The 15,821-nt window shown below is 48.9% G+C and overlaps 1 protein-coding gene and 1 pseudogene across 2 annotated transcripts; both read left to right on the top strand.

Annotated features, from left to right (window-relative positions):
• Window positions 1–517: 517 nt before the first annotated feature.
• Window positions 518–4,557, top strand: LOC306649633 (small ribosomal subunit protein eS25-like; annotated as a pseudogene). Its single transcript has one exon. The product of its transcript is annotated as a small ribosomal subunit protein eS25-like (transcript).
• A 1,631-nt stretch (window positions 4,558–6,188) lies between these two features.
• On the top strand, window positions 6,189–15,162 carry TBL2 (transducin beta like 2). The gene is made up of 7 exons (XM_079121327.1): window positions 6,189–6,371; window positions 8,234–8,355; window positions 8,590–8,774; window positions 9,638–9,789; window positions 10,120–10,246; window positions 11,412–11,564; window positions 11,752–15,162. Exons 1-7 carry the CDS (start codon window positions 6,242–6,244, stop codon window positions 12,212–12,214), a joined length of 1,332 nt encoding a protein of 443 aa, XP_078977453.1. The 5' UTR covers window positions 6,189–6,241; the 3' UTR covers window positions 12,215–15,162.
• The last annotated feature ends 659 nt before the right edge of the window (window positions 15,163–15,821 follow it).

The raw sequence follows: 15,821 nt of genomic DNA, 5'->3' as shown, positions 1-15,821 counted from the left end.
TGTGAGTGTGGCTGTGTGCGTGTGGATTTTGTAAAGAATTCTTGATCAATAAAAGAAAAAACTGCCTGCCTGTGGGTTGGCGTGACTGTCAACATGTGTCACTCTGGGACAGAGAGAGTGCTGGTGGTAAAATGACCTTCATTTTACTCTGTTCTGGAAGCTACTAGAAGGTTTTGGGTGGAGGTGAAACTTCCATACGGGTTCCCCTGGGTGTTGAGTTGGGAACAGGAAGAGGCAGGGAGACCAGTTAGGAGGCTGCTACGCTCATCTGTTGAAACAGTGACAGACGTGCCTTCTGGAAATCCTCCTCTGCGGCCAGCAGAAGGCTCGGCACCTTCGGAGCTGGAAGAGAGCAGAGCTCAGACCAAGGAGTGCAAGTGACAGGGCCATCAGGGGAACCATGCAGAAGATGAGGGTAGTGACCGCCTGCTGTGGGAGGCAACAAGAGGAGGGTGGCCACTAGCTTGGGGTCCTAGAAGGAGCGGCCTGGGGGGAATCACAGTAGGAGGCTATCCTTCAACCCCAGGGCCTGCGGGGGCCAGGCCGTGGCCGTGGCTCTGGGTATTCTGTTCCCGGCTGTATCCCTCCTCCGTGCAGCTGGCATCCAAGCTCGCCTGCTGGTATCTTTTCACATCTTCTCAGAACTTCTGGAGACATTTTCAGATATAAATAGCAAACAGAGCTTTCTGTGGGCTTTCAGTTTCCCTCGTTCATTTGAAAAAGAACAATAAACTGGGCATGGTGGTCACACCTGTAATCCCAAGGATTCAGGAGGCTGAGGTTGGAAGAGTGCAAGGTCAAGGCCAGCCTGGGCAACTTATGGAGACTCTCAGTAACTCAGCAAGACCCTGTCTCAAAATAAAATATAAAAAGAACTGGGGGTGTGACTCAGTGGTTAAGCGCCCTGGGTTCAATCCCAGTACCAAAAAAGAACGAAAGCAATAATTATTGCACACATATCTAGCATTTACTGTGTGCCAAGCATTCTTTCAAGTGCTTTGTGTATTAACTCATTTCAGTCTCACTGGCCTGTTGGGAGGATTTAAGAGTAAATGTAAGCTGGGTATGGTCATGCATCCCTGTAGTTTCAGCTACTTGAGAGACTGAGGCAGGAGGACTATTTAAGCCCAGGAGTTGGAGGCCAACCTGGGCAGTACAGCAAGACCACACCTCTTGAAAATAAAAAAAAAGTAAATATATACAAAGCATCTTCAATGGTGTCTGGTATGTAACACTATGTAAGTTATAATAATATTATCTACATTTTAGAGCTGGGAAACTGGGCACAGAAGGGTCAAGCCACTTGCCCTAGGTGGCATGCTCTGTGAGTGGCTCAGAGGTGCCCCTCAGACGGCCTGCTCCAGAGTCGGCTTCTGCCCCTCTCTGCCGTGGAGGTGGTGGGTGTGCAGCCTCTGGTGCTCTGCAGCTGCCGACTGACTGGCAGTGGCCTCTGAAAGGGGACCTCCTGAAGGTTTGAGTTCTGCAGTTCTCGGGGACTCACATCCTTCCAGGACCATCTCCATAAAGCATCCTCTTGATCCTGGTCAAGATGGCTGCTTCCCCTGGAAGAGGAAGAGGCTGCCTCCTCTCCTCTGCCACACACCTCTTGGGCCCCCTGAATTTAGGTTCCTCCTCCTCCCAGGAACCCCCAGCTGCACCCCTGCATTCACTCTGCTCCTACCGAGCTCTGACTGAGTCTCTGCTGGAAAAATCCAGGTGCACTCCTGGCTTCCTCTGGGCCCCCAGGCCTTCCCAAAACATTCTGCTCTCTCCAGACCCTTCTTTCTCCCTGACAGTGCCTTCCAGGTTTCTGCTGCCTCTTCCCCAGCTTGTCCTTCCTTGGCTCACTTGTCCTCTTGCTCTGGGGCAAACGTTGAGCCTCGCTCTGGGGGAAGCCCCCTCGGTCTCTCTGCTGAGGACCCCCTCCTCCATATCCATCTGTTTCTCCAGAGAGCTATACAACCTGGGTGCTGCTCTGACTCCTCCCTCCAGATGTTCCCCAGCTCCCTTGAACATGAGGTAACTTGAGCCTGGTCCTCTCTGTTCCCTCTGTCCTTTGGGCAGGGCCAGCACCCAGACTTGCGTGGGCTGGAAGCAGACATCTTCAACTCTTCCCACACCCCACTGCCCTGTGCTACCTCTTCCTGAGGCCTGACCGGCTGACAAAGCCTTTATCTTGTTGGCCTTCTCCTGGTTCACAAAACATCACCTTTCCACCTGCCCTAGCGTCTCTTACAGCTGTTTCTTTTCTTTCTTTCTTCTTTTTTAAATAATTTTTAGTTGTAGGTGGACACAATATCTTTATTTTTATGTGGTTGCTGAGGATCGAATCTGGGGCCTCACGTGTGCTAGGCAAGCACTCTACCACTGAGCCACAAACTCAGCCCCCATCTTACAGATGTTTCTTAAACTTACCTGTGTGCTTGAATAACTCGGGGTGCTTCAAAAGATTTGTTTTGCTTTTTTTTTTTTTTTTTTTTTGGCCCGACATCTTGACGAGGCTGCAGTAGCTGCTGCTGCTTCTCCAGTCTTTGCGATGCTGCCCAAGGATGACAAGAAGAAGAAAGATGCTGGAAAGTCAGCCAAGAAAGACAGGGACCCAGTGAATGAATCTGGGGGCAAAGCCAAAAGGAAGAAAGTGATCCAAAGGAAAAAAGTTCAGGACAAGCTCAACAATCGAGTCTTGTTTGACAAAGCTACTTATGACAAACTCTGTAAGGAAGTTTCCAACTATAAGCTTATAACCCCAGCTGTGGTCCCTGAGAGACTGAAGATTTGAGGTTCCCTGGCTAGGGCAACCCTTCAGGAGCTCCTCAGTAAAGGACTGATCAAACTGGTTTCAAAGCACAGAGCTCAAGTAATTTACACCAGAAATACTAAGGGTAGGGATGCCCCAGCTGCTGGTGAAGATGCACAAACAGGTCCAATCAACTGTACATGTGGAAAAATAAAATTTTATTAAATGAAAAAAAATTTTTTTCACGCCCAGGTCCACTCTGAGCCATTCAGATCAGAATCACCAGGTATATGTTTAAACACTGGCATTTTTTTAAAAATATTTTTTTAGTTGTTGATGGCCCCTTATTTTATTATTTATATGTGGCCTGAGAATCGAGCCCAGTGCCTCACACATGCTACGCAAGCACTCTACCACTGAATCACAACCCCAGCCCCTAGACACTGACATTTTTAAAAGTGCCTCCAACATTCAACCAAGGTCAAAAGCTCTAACAGAGGCTTTAGATGTGAATAACGTGTAGTTGGGGCTCAGACTAGTTCCAGTCAGAGGTTTGGTTTTGCTTTATGGTACAGGTGATAGAAGCCAGGATCTCACACAAGCTAGGTAAATGCTCTGTCAGCGAGTTATACCCAACCAGAGGTTCTTAAACTTTACTGTGCTTCAGAATCAACTAGGGGGCTTGTTAAAATACAGATTGCTGGACCTCACCTCTAGGTTTCCCAGTAGCAGGTGGAGTTTAAGAATGTGCACTTCTCATGGTCCACGGACCACACTTTAAGAACTACTATTTAAATAATGAGGAATGTGATTACTTTGTTTAACGTATGCTTGCCCCTGCTGAGGCCAGGCTTCTGAGCGCATGTTCAAGGTGCGACTCCTCCAGCCTCGTTTCTCTCCACAACCTCTCTCCCTTCACATTACAAGGGGTTGTGAATCTGTGGATCCTGGGCTGTGGCATCCTGCTTTGCCCCACAAGGCATTATCCACCCAGCAGGGAGGCAGGCTGAGGCTCTCCTTTGGAGCCAGGACTCATGGCATTCTGCAGGGAAATCAGTTTCTTCTACCTCCATGCCTTTGTGCCTTCCTTCCCCACCCAGAATTCCTTTCCCTCCCTCCTCCCACCCTGTCCATATGCCGACACCTGAAGCTACGGCCAAGACCCCCTGTCCTCAGTACCCTCTCCCTAATCCACCTAGCTCCCCTGAATCCTGCTGTGTGTCAATGTCCTTTCTGGCTTTTGTCTTGGCTTCCAAATGGACTACACAGCACATGAGGGTCAGAGCAAGGATTGGCAGGGGGAGTATGGATCTTGGAACACAGAAGAACTGGGTCTGACTCCAGGTTCTCTCCCTGCTTCCTCCTTGACCTGGGGCAAGTTACTATGATTCTCTTGTCTTTTTTTATTTTTTATTTTTCACAGTCTGTTTAAAACTGTAAGTTATTTCATAAGATCGCCTCTTTTTTTATGGTAGTACTGAGCATTGAACCCAGGGCTTCATGCATGCTAGACAGGCATCTAGCACTGAGCTACATCCACAACTGACATCACCTGTCTTAAAGGCTGCTGTAAAGATCAACTGAATTTACCACTGTGAACAGGTTTGTAGCCTTGCCTGAGCTGTACAAAGAAGGCTGCTCTTGCTTTTCTTTGTCCTGTTTTCATAAATTGCAACAAGTCCCCAGGGACCTGCATTTGTCCCCAGGTTTTCTCTCCACCTGTGCAACCTTGGGACAGTCACCTGACTTCATAAAGTTCATCTCCTAATCTGTGGGATGGGAAGGTGAGATTAAATGAAACCAAAAGCTCCTGGATCAATAAATGTCACATGCAACATGCTGAGCAGATGAAATTCTTAAAAAATAAAAGCTTGGCCTCTGGATGGTGGCGGAAGATGGTGGCTCATGGCTGCAACTACACTTCTAAATACTAAGCAGGGAGGAAAAGCCCCAGGAGGCCCTGAACACCCGCCGCCTCCTAGCACTCCCCACCCCACTGCCCACACTGAGGCAATGCCAGTTCCCTGCGAAGGACAAAAGGGAAGGAAATGAGGCTGCTCCATTTGCTTTCTGACTGGATCTGTTTCCTCACCAGAGACTGCGGGTGTGTCTGTCAGTCTCTGTGTTAGCCTGTCTCCTTAGAGGGTCCTTATAAGTAAAAGCCGCAGAGTTTGGACAGTGAGGAGAGGCAGCTCCCTGGTGGCCAATGGAAATATCTGAAGCTGGAATACTAACCCTGGTACTTTGCTCTGGGCTGTAGGGCTGGGAGTGCGAGGAGTATGCCTGTGTTGGGACTAGTCCCTTTCCAGTCACACAGGTCTAATCCAAATTCTCTCAACTAATCTTTCAGAATATATCCTTTTTTGGCAAAATCTGAAAACCATCTCTCGATTATTATATCAATGTCAAGTTCCCGGTTGTGACAGTCTACTACAGTTTTGCAGGATGTATTGGATAATAGTGGAAATGTCCAGGGAACCTCTTTGTTTTTTCAACTCCTTGTTGATTCTGTAATTATTTTATTTATTTATTTATTTATTTATTTTTGGTTAAAAAGCTTTTCAGAAGCTAGGGGTTCAGCTCAGTGGTAGAGTGTCTAGCATATGTGAGGCCCAGGGTTCAATCCCTAACACTGCAGAAAATAAAATCTGCTTTTCAACTTCTCTTCCTCCACGGGCCAGACGCAGTAGGCTCTTCCATCAACCCCTCATATCCTTGCAACGACTTCCGGGTTTATTTCTGTCTTTTGTCTTTTCACATCCAGAGAATCCGAGACTTGGGTTTTGTCCTGCTTCCTCCTGTGACCCAGCGTGCTGGAGGGAGCCCGCATTCTAGACGCTGCAGACCTTCCCGACCTTGTCTGCCATCTTTTTGTCATGGTTATGCCCTGCCTTCTACAACATCCCTGTTCTTCAGGTCTTTGCTGGAATGATGCACGCTCCAGTGCCCGGACGACCCTTCTGCCCCTTCGGTAGAACCCATCTGACTTCCACCTGTTGCTAAGACTTTCCCACTGGTCAAATGAGAATAAAGCCCCTGCTCTGCTTCCTTGAAAGGATCCAGCGTGGCAAGGTCGGAAGAAGACCTTTAATAAGCTGCTATCAGTAAGTCGCTCAGGGTAGGCTCGCAGCCCGCACCGTCAGCGTCCGCACAACCTTGGCTGCCGGACGCCCCCAGTTCACAGGCTCCGCCCTCAGGACGCGCTCACATCTGGCCCCGCCTCCCAGGAAGCGCCCACGGCCAGGCCCCGCCCTTCGGGAGGGCGCGCGAATGGATAGGCCACGCCCCTCGAGGGCCCTCCAACGGCCAGGCCCCCTCCTCCAGGCCCTCCAACGGCCGGGCCCCACCCCTCAAGGTCTTTCAACGGCCAGGCCCCGCCCCTCCAGGACGGCCAACGGCCAGGCCCCGCCCCTCGGGAACGGCCAACGGCCGGGCCCCGCCCCCGCGTGCGCGGAGACGTGCGGGCGCCAGCGTAGTCGGCTGAGGTGGCAGCGTACTGGCGACATGGAGCTGCCGCAGATGCCGGAGCTGATGGGGCTGTCCCTGTTGGTCGGGCTGCTGGCCCTGATGGCCACGGCGGCTGTAGCGCGGGGGTGGCTGCGCGCCGAGGAGGAGAGGGGCGGCCGGCCGGTCCGTAAGTAGGGCCGGGGCGGTGAAGGGCCGCGCGCCGGGTCTCCGCGTGGTGCAGCCGGCAGCTTGGGCAGGCGCAGGCCGGGGCTTCGGAGGCCTCAGTTTCTCCTGCTGGGCAGTGAGCCTCCGGTCAGAGGTGGGGTGCCGCGTCGCCGGGCAGGACTCCCTGGAACCTGGGTCCCGTGCCTCCGCTCTCGCAGGACGAGGCCACGCTGCTTTCGCTCCCCGGGTCGCCACGGGAGCTGTGAATTCCTAGGCGGGATGTGCGCCCGCGCTTTTAGGAAACGGGGAGCAGGCGTTCGCTGGTGAGCACTCTCTGTTAGTTTTGCGACCTGCAGCCACGTTCATCGAGATGGTGGACTTTGGGGGGGCTTTTCTTTTAATGAGTCCAGTAAAGAAGTGCATCCAGCCGGGCGCGGTGGCGCACAGCTGTAATCCCAGCGACTTGGGAGGCTGAAGCTGGAGGATCCCAAATTCAGAGCTAGCCTCAGCAATTTGACGAGGCCCTAAGTAACTTAGCGAGACCATGTCTCTAAATTAAAGGAAAAAAAGTGCACCTAAAAGGTAAAATATGTGAATTATGAACACCCTAAGAATGCAAGAGAAAAAAAAATTGTGTGATAAATGCCACAGAAGAGGGCAGTAGGGAAAAACAGAAAAAAAGAGGGAATGGTTAGCCCTGCTTTTTTGGAGGGAGTGGTACTCCATGAAATCTTTCCTGAGGGTAGGGAACCCAGGAGAGGGGGAGGGATTCTTTTGTTATCTTTTTTTTGGTGCTGGGATGAACCCAAACCAAGCGCTCCACAATTGAGCTACAGCGCCAGCCAGTGGTGTGGGGTTCTGAAGGATGGTTGTGTAGGAAGAGTTTACTAGGAGTCTTAAGAATGGCAGGCATTCCTGCCAATGGCAGGGAGTTCCAAGACAACATTTGGTATGCTCAAAGGTCAGGAGGGGCTTATTAGACAAGGCTGGAAAGATAAGCAGAGGCCAGATTGTGACCATCTTTGTGTGCAGGGCTCAGGAGGTATGTTTCCTGTAGGAATGGGGGGACATCTGCCACTATCTAGCACATGCCAGCTTTGTGCCTTGCCTGATTCTCTAACATTATGCAAAAGTGACTGGCACCATTCCTGGCATAGGGTAGATAAATGCTTAAAACATGTTGCTCTTCCTAAATTCTTCCTGAGATTTCCTTGAGTCTTTAATGCATGTGTTGGGTGCTCTTGGCTTGTTACTTTGTGTATATTTCATCCAGTTCTCCCAATCTCTCTTTAAACAGAGAGGGGTTAAATCACTTGTCCAAGACCCCCAAGCCTTCAGATTTGGTTGTGCACTGGGGAGATAGCTCAGTCGGTAGAGTGCTTGCCTTGCCAGCACAAGGCCCTGGGTTCAATCCCCAGCACCGCAAAAAAAAAAAAAACAAACAAACAAACAAAAAAAAAAAACAATGGGACATTCCGTATCGTGAACCCAAACATATTTGCAAAAAAAAAAAAACCAGATTTGGTTGTGCATGTTAGTCCCGATATAGGAATTTCTGACCGAGAATCCACTCTACACTGGCTGTGTGACGAACGCACTCAGCTATGTCAGCCTGGAGAGGATGCCCTCATGCCTTTCTAATTTGCATTGAGGTGCTCTAGGAACTAAGAGCAAGTAGCCTTCTTAAGGTCACTCAGTGGTAGTCACAGAATACAAACCCAGGTCTGATTACAAAGCCTCTGTTTTTGCTAACCCTAACCCTAATTTTTCTCTCTTCTCAAGGACAAGAACCCTTCTTTTGCTGTTCTCAGTGCCTAGTCAAACAGGTAGTTAGTAAATGCTTATGGATGAGTGAATGAATAATGACTTGAGCCTTCCTAATAGGCCAAAAAGCAAATGGAACCAAGAAGTCAGGATCCAAGAAGCAGAAACAGAATCAGCGGGTTCGCAAGGAGAAACCTCAACAACACAACTTTGCTCACCGCCTCCTGGCTGCAGCACTGAAGGTACATGAGTACTCATGGGTGCCTACACAGTGCTCGTACGCAAAGACTCATACCCCGCAGACCTCTTCCTTTGTACTAATCTGTGCATGTTACAGGTCCCTCTGCCGAGTCACTGAGTATGTCTCATCTTAGCCCTTCTCCTCCCAGCAACAGGGCCATAGTCATGGCTCCAGGTCAGGCTTTCCTATCTGTCTGGGAGGCTCCCATTCACACTTCCTCCAACCCATCCCCTAGAGCCACAGAGGAAACATATCTTGCATGGACTTTAGTAGCAATGGCAAGTATCTGGCCACCTGTGCAGATGATCGCACAGTCCGCATCTGGAGCACCAAGGACTTCCTACAGCGGGAGCATCGCAGCATGAGAGCCAATGTGGAGCTGGACCACGCCACTTTGGTGCGCTTCAGCCCTGATTGCAGGTGGGACAGGATGGAACCTCAGGTTTGTCTGTAGAAGTCTCACCCCAGGCTTATCGCCTTCCCATTATCTGGTGGGAGTAGTGAGAAGGGACTCAAGGTCTCCTTGGGTGGTAGAAAGAAAACATCCAGATAGCTTGGGCACTATCTGGGGCATCCTGGAGGGCTGTGTTATTACGCAGCATGGAAGGAGAGTGGGGGAAATTATTCTATCCAGCAAATGCGAAAACCTGGCTCCCAGTTGAGTCTTGGAAGTCAGCCTAAGAGGAGCCAAAGCTATGAGAATCCTTTTGAGTATTGTGTTGTTTTGCAGTACTGGAACTGAACCAGGGGTGCTCTTCCACTGAGCTGCATTCCCAGCCCTTTATATTTATTTATTTTGAGATAAGGTCTTACCAAGTTGCCTAGGCTGGTCTTGAGCTTGAGATTTTCCTCCTTCAGTCTCCCAAGTAGCTGGAATTATAGTTGTGCCACCATGGCCAGTTTTCGAATAGTAGTTTTTTTTTTTGTATTGGTAATTGAACTCAGGGGCACTTAACCACTGAATCGCATCCCCACCCTCTTTTTGTTTTATTTCACGACAGTCTCACTAAATCTATAAGGCCTTCTGAGTTGCTAAGGTTGGTCTTGAATTTCAGTCCTCTTTCCTTAGCCTCCCAAGTATACAGGTGGGCACCACCCTGCCCAGCTTGAATAACTTTAAGAGATTTTGGATGAAAGGTTACATTTTGGAAGAAAGGCTAGACACAGAAGGCATAAGGGAAGATCTTGCTTTTCCCCAGAACCTAGTGTAGGACCCAGAACCCAGAATACATAGGCTTCTGGGTCCAGATGAGGGGAGACACTTGTGTGTTACCTGTCTCTAGAGCCTTCATTGTTTGGCTGGCCAATGGGGACACTCTCCGTGTCTTCAAGATGACCAAGCGAGAAGATGGGGGATTTACCTTCACAGCCACCCCAGAGGACTTCCCCAAAAAGCACAAGGCACCTGTCATCAACATTGGCATTGCTGACACAGGTAAGAGGCATTCAGAGGTGGAGCTTGCCCAAGGCATGAAAAAGTAAAATGTCCACAGTTGTTTGATAAATGACTTAATACTGCCTGGGAGTTTTGTCAGTCTTAGTGTGACCACGGGGCTCTGACTCCAAACAGCGAGGTTCTGTGCTCCTTGGAGTCCTGAGAGACGTAGCAGCAGGGAGGCAGGGAAGAGCTGCAGTCTTCTTTACAGATCTTGCCTGTGGCTGCCCTTGGCCTGGGAGGAAAGCAGAAGCCTTAAAAATGTCTCTTTGGAGAAGGACAGTTGATCAGGACATTGACCTCAGCTCATGTCACTCCCTTCCCCTTCAGGGAAGTTCATCATGACAGCCTCCAGTGACACAACTATCCTCATCTGGAATCTGAAAGGTCAGGTTCTGTCTACTATCAACACCAACCAGATGAACAATACCTATGCTGCCATATCCCCTTGCAGCAGGTGAGACTGAAGGGGCTAAGACATCTGGGGTGGGAGAGGTTGAGACTAGAGCAGGCACACGCAGAGAGGAAGCTTTGTGGAGGGGAGAGAGTACACAGGGTGGAGTTGAGACCCTGCGTGCAAGTCCTAGCTCTCCATGGGATATGGGATTTCACATAAGCCACCACTGTCCTTAATTTCTCTTTCTTCATCTTTGGAGTTTAAAGGGTAGAGTGAGGGCACTACATATCTTTAAGCAAGCTTTGGGGATGAATTGAAGTTATGTATACAAAAACTTTTTTTCATATTTCTTGTTGGTGCATTATAATTATACATAATTGTGGAATTTGTTGTTATACATTAGTACATGAATGCCATCTAATTAGGCCAATATTTAGAAAAAAACTTTTGAGAGGGTTTGAGTACTGGGGATTGAACTCAGGGGCCCTTGACCACTGAGCCCCATTTAGAGACGGGATCTCATTGAGTTGTTCAGCGCCTCACTTTTGCTGAGGCTGGCTTTGAACTTGCGATCCTCCTGCCTCAGCCTCCCAAGCTGTTGGAATTACAGGCATGTGCCACTGTGCCCGGCCAGAAAAGCACATTTAAAAGGTACTTTGTGCTGGGTGCAGTGGCATGCCTGAAATGACAGTGGCTGGGGAGGCTAAGACACGAGGATCACAAGTTCAAGGCCAGACTCAGCAACTTAGGGAGGTTCTAAGCAATTTAGTGAGACTCTATCTTAAAAAAATAAAACTAAAAAGGGCTACACATGCAGTACAGTGGTAAATTGTCCTTGGGTTTAAAAAAAAAAGGTACTGTTGTGCACAGTGGAGCATACCTGTAAACCCAGCAGCTTGGGAGGCTGAGGCAGGAGGAACGCAAGTTCAAAGCCAGCCTCAGCAACTTAGTGAGGCCCTGTCTTTAAATAAAAAATATTTTAAAAGACTAGGGATATGGGCCTGGTGGTTAAACACGCCTGGGTTCAATCCCTAGTACCAAAAAAAAAAGGTACTTTGTGCCTGGGGGTGTGGAGGGCTTGCCTAGCATGCACAAAGCCCTGGGTTTAATCCCCAGCACTGCAGAAATTTTTAAAAGTGTCTTTTTCTCAGGAAGGTGATATAAGAGGTTTGTAGGAACAAGGTGCCCTTAAAATAGTTTTAATGGAACCTGGGTTGTGTGGCAGGTTTGTGGCCTCATGTGGCTTCACCCCAGATGTGAAGGTCTGGGAAGTCTGCTTTGGGAAGAAGGGGGACTTCCAGGAGGTCGCACGAGCCTTTGAATTGAAGGGTCACACTGCAGCTGTCCACTCCTTTGCTTTCTCCAATGACTCGCGGAGGTGAGTGAATGTGCCCTTAGCAGTGTCATGGCAGTGCCTTTTGGCAGCCAAGGCCCTGTGCCTGCCGACCTGTGGCTCTGAAGGGGAAGCAGACTTGCCTTCCTAGCTGGAGTCCCTCTAGCTACCCCAGGGCCCTCCTCGCCAGAGGGAGTTGGGGTTTGCACTGTCGTTTTCCTGTTTTATACAGGATGGCTTCTATCTCCAAGGACGGCACATGGAAACTGTGGGATACAGATGTGGAATACAAGAAGCAGCAGGACCCCTACTTACTGCGGACAGGATGCTTTGAAGAGGCTAGCACCATGCAGTGCCGCCTGGCTCTCTCCCCTGACACCCATGTCTTGGCCTTGGCCAGCGGCACCAGTATTCATCTCTACAATACCCGGAGGGGTGAGAAGGAGGAATGCTTTGAGCAGGTCCATGGGGAATGTATTACTGACTTGTCCTTCGATGTCACTGGCCGCTTTCTGGCCTCCTGTGGGGATCGGGCAGTGCGGATTTTCCACAACACACCTGGCCACCGGGCAGTGGTAGAGGAGATGCAGGGCCTCCTGAAGCGGGCCTCCACTGAGAGCACCCGCCAGAGGCTGCAGCAGCAGCTAACTCAGGCCCAGGAGGCCCTGAGGAGCCTGGGAGCCCTGAAGAAGTGACTGGCTCAGAAAGGGTCTGGCTTCCTGAGCTGCCCCCCTGCTTCCACTCTGATTCCCAGGTGCTCCGGGATGGAGACCTTCCAGAGGAAGTCTGGATGTTCTTGCTGGTGGCCCCTCTTTTTCTCATTGAGACTGCCCTTGTCCACTTAGATCTCTCTCTCTCTCTTCTTACTGGTTTTGACTGCTCCTGACTGAAGAGCAAAGTGCTTTCCTTTCTACTGGGCCCAGGGGTAGAGACCCTCTTCACCCAGCCCCGAGGAGAATGATAGAGAGAGAAAACATAGTCTTTGACCTTGTGGCAGCTCACTCTGACACTCAAGGAGTTTGTAAATGTAGAAATAACCGAGGGGACCCCAGGAAGGACCCAGCACCATTATGGGGTGAGATGCTGGGAATGTTCCAGTCAGAGCTGTGCTGTGGAGCTCCAGGAAGATGAGCCTTTGACTGGACCAGATTCCCGGCTCCATCAAGAAGTGATTAAGGCACTGCAGTCTGGGTTTTGTTTTTCTTGTTTGTAAAATGGAGAGGAATGCTCTCTGTTACGTCCTTGGAAACGTGAGGCTAAGGGAGTATGAGTACCTTAAATTTGGAAGAAAAGTGGAAAAGAATAGTAATATTGTCCAATGTCATTAACTGTCAGGTAAAAGTGAAAATCAGAGTGTGGTTTGAAACCAAATTAGAAAGAAACATTCCTATGTGGCAAAGTTTTACGGGACTTGGTCATACGTTTCGAATCTGGTTCAGCTTCATGTGTGGAGGAACTGTCTGATCCTGGGGTGGGGCTGTGCCACTCTGGGGAAGTTACCTGTTTGAGGAGACCTCTTTTCAGGTCATCACATGTTTGAGTGCCTACTCTGGCCAGCACAGCTGGGCAATGAGGATAAACATGAAAGGCCAGGGAACTGAGAGACATGTCTGTGAAGAGCTGCTTATTAATTCATAGCTACAGTAGACTGTTGTAAGGTCAAGGCAAGAGAGGATCAAGTCAGGATGGAGGTGATGGGTATGATAGATTTGATAAGGAATTGGGTCTTTTTCAAAGTTTGAATTTGGGGACACAAGGACTGCTTGCATATGGGAAGTGAGGGAGATGAGGAATCTAGGAAGACTTGAATCTAGGCAGAATGTCTTCATCCTGAATCAGTCTTGATCTCTAAACCAGGGCCTCCGGTGTCCCAGTGTTCCAGAGTGTTAAAGCAGGCTACAACCCTGAAGTTATCCTTGACTGCTCCCTTTTCATTACCTGCTACATCCACCCTTCAGGAAGTTCCTTGGGTTATCCTCCAGATGACATGCTCAATCTGCTCAATCTTTTCTGTTACCATCCTGGTCCTAGCCACTGTCACCTATTGGAGTTCATGGTACAGCTTTGCAGTTGGTTTCCCAGTTGGTTTCCCTGCTTCCTCTGTTGCCTCAGTCACTTTTCTACATAGCAGAGTGATCTTTTAAAGATGTAAAGCAAATCACCTTATTCCCTAGTTAAAACCCTTCAAAAGCTTCCCCTTGCTCTTGGAACAAAATCCGGAAATTCTCACCTGACACTGTGATCTGGCCCCTTCCTTCTCTGTGATCTTTCTTTACCGCTCTCCAGCCACCCTGGTCTTGCTGTTCCTAAGTGAGCTGAGCTGTCTGTGGCTCCGGTAGGCCTTGTTCCTGTGCTGGTCCCTCTGTGTGGAGGTGTTCCTCTTTCCTGTTGGCAGACTTGTCATGCTCGTCATGATTCAGTTCTTCAGTTCTTGGTTTCTGTTGCCTTCCAGAGAGTTCCCCTTCCTGACCACCCCGTCTGAAGTAGCCCTTTCCACCAATCACATCACATCCATCACTTTAGCCTATTTCCTTTATTTTGTGTTACTTAATGCTATCTGAAATTATCTTGTTTGGATATTTGTTTGCTTCAGGGGTTTCAGCTTCAATGCTTATGAATGCAAGTAAACGTGTCAACGAGGCCAGTCTTCTGGGTTTAAGATGGTAGGAGATGGTGGAGACTGCAGGGAGCCGGAGGGCCTGTGTCGTGGTTGTGGGGCGACAGGTGACTACTTCTCAATATTGTTGAGGAATCTAGCACAAGTTGCCTGTTTCAGAGAAGCTAGGCGTTGGCATCTTACTAAACAATAAAAATACAGAAATGAAGCTCTGTATGGACCACACAAAACTGACGTGACCAGATGCATCCTCTAGTCTCTTGTCAGCGTGTGAGCTATTGAAGAACCTATTGGAATGTGAACTGCACAGGGACAAAATCCTTGTCTGTCATCTTTGTTCTGGGTCCTGAGCACAGTAGCTGGGACTGAGTAAGCCCTCAATAAATGTTGCACTCAAAACAGGGGCAGTTGGCAGACACCTTGGTATCCTCTCTTTGTTTCTTGTACTTGAGATATGTATGGTTTTATGTTCCTGATGACAGACTTCTGACTCATAGTACTGTGCACACAGGGCCTGGTGAATACTTACCTTTGATTGCCAGAAGAATGAGACTAAAACTGTTTGCACACACGTTTTGAACAGCTCTGGCATTACTCTCATAGTACACCCAAGAGAGGAAGTGACCGTAGAATGTTGAGTTACTGAAGTCAGAAGTCTTCAGTTCCAGTTCAGTTCAGTTTCAGACTTAGACTTGAGGCCTGAAGCAGGTAGATCACTTGATCTCTGAGTTTGTTTTTTCATCCGTAAAATGGGAATAAATCCTGTCATGTCTACTTTGCTATGTTGTGAGTTTCTAATGAGCGGAAACACTACAGAAGGTCATTTGAGAGGCCAGAGAGCTCTCTCAGGAGAGATGCAGCTGCTTCTCTTGTAATCATGAAGTGTCTGGATATTAACATACAGCAGAGGCTGCCCAGTTGGTTTTTAGCAAGAATCTTTGGGTAAAGGCAGCAGTAACATTTTTAATGTTACTATTTCAACTTCTGTGGGTCCTAAGTTTTCCAAAATAAAAGGTTTGGAAAATATTTTATGATTGTTTATAAGCCTATTTTTATTATCAATCATCACAATTGAAGCTTAAAACAAGTACACTGTTGAAGGCCTATTGATGGTCTTAGGTAAATTTCTGTCCAAGTTAATGAGAGCTCTTGTGGGGGTTATATAGGATCAATCATCCCCTGCCTGCTTAGAATGCTTTGGAGCAAGTCTTCAGGAAGGGGCAAGGGAACCACTGGATGGTGTTGAGCCTTCTAGTATTTAGATGATAAATAACTGCATAACTGCCTGGGCTCCTGTTCTAGGTGCTAAGGATAATCAGTGGAACACAACAGGCCATGTCTTGCCACCTTGGTGTCCGTGAGGCATGGTAGGATGAATACGCTGGGAGAAAAAACAGGAAAGGGACACGGAATATGCTTGGGACTGGAAGCCCAGGGAGGGCTGATTGAGAAGACAACATTTGAGTAAAGATCTTAAGGTGGTCTGAGCCAGGTTTTACCACTGACAAAAACCTGAGAAAATAGAAAATGAAAGATTATTTTGTCTCATGGCTTCAAAGGTTTTAGTCCATGCTTGTGGCTCCATTGCTGTTGGCGCAGAGCATCCTGGTGGAGAGGGGTGTGTGATGGAGCAGAGATGCTCAATTCATGGCAGCTGGGAAGAGGAGAAGAGCTGGGAACAAGAT

The sequence above is a fragment of the Sciurus vulgaris genome (assembly GCF_902686455.1).
Source record: "Sciurus vulgaris genome assembly, chromosome: 18".
In the NCBI taxonomy this organism is placed as follows: Eukaryota; Metazoa; Chordata; class Mammalia; order Rodentia; family Sciuridae; genus Sciurus; species Sciurus vulgaris.
This window is presented reverse-complemented; position numbering and strand designations above follow the sequence as displayed.

What these genes read in the sequence shown, in the direction of transcription:
- TBL2 (XM_079121327.1), top strand. Translation starts at nt 6,242, where the DNA reads ATGGAGCTGCCGCAGATGCCGGAGCTGATGGGGCTGTCCCTGTTGGTC. An exon ending in TCCTGGCTGCAGCACTGAAG is followed by an intron (nt 8,356 to 8,589) that starts GTACATGAGTAC and finishes CCCATCCCCTAG; the next exon opens with AGCCACAGAGGAAACATATC. An exon ending in CGCTTCAGCCCTGATTGCAG is followed by an intron (nt 8,775 to 9,637) that starts GTGGGACAGGAT and finishes ACCTGTCTCTAG; the next exon opens with AGCCTTCATTGTTTGGCTGG.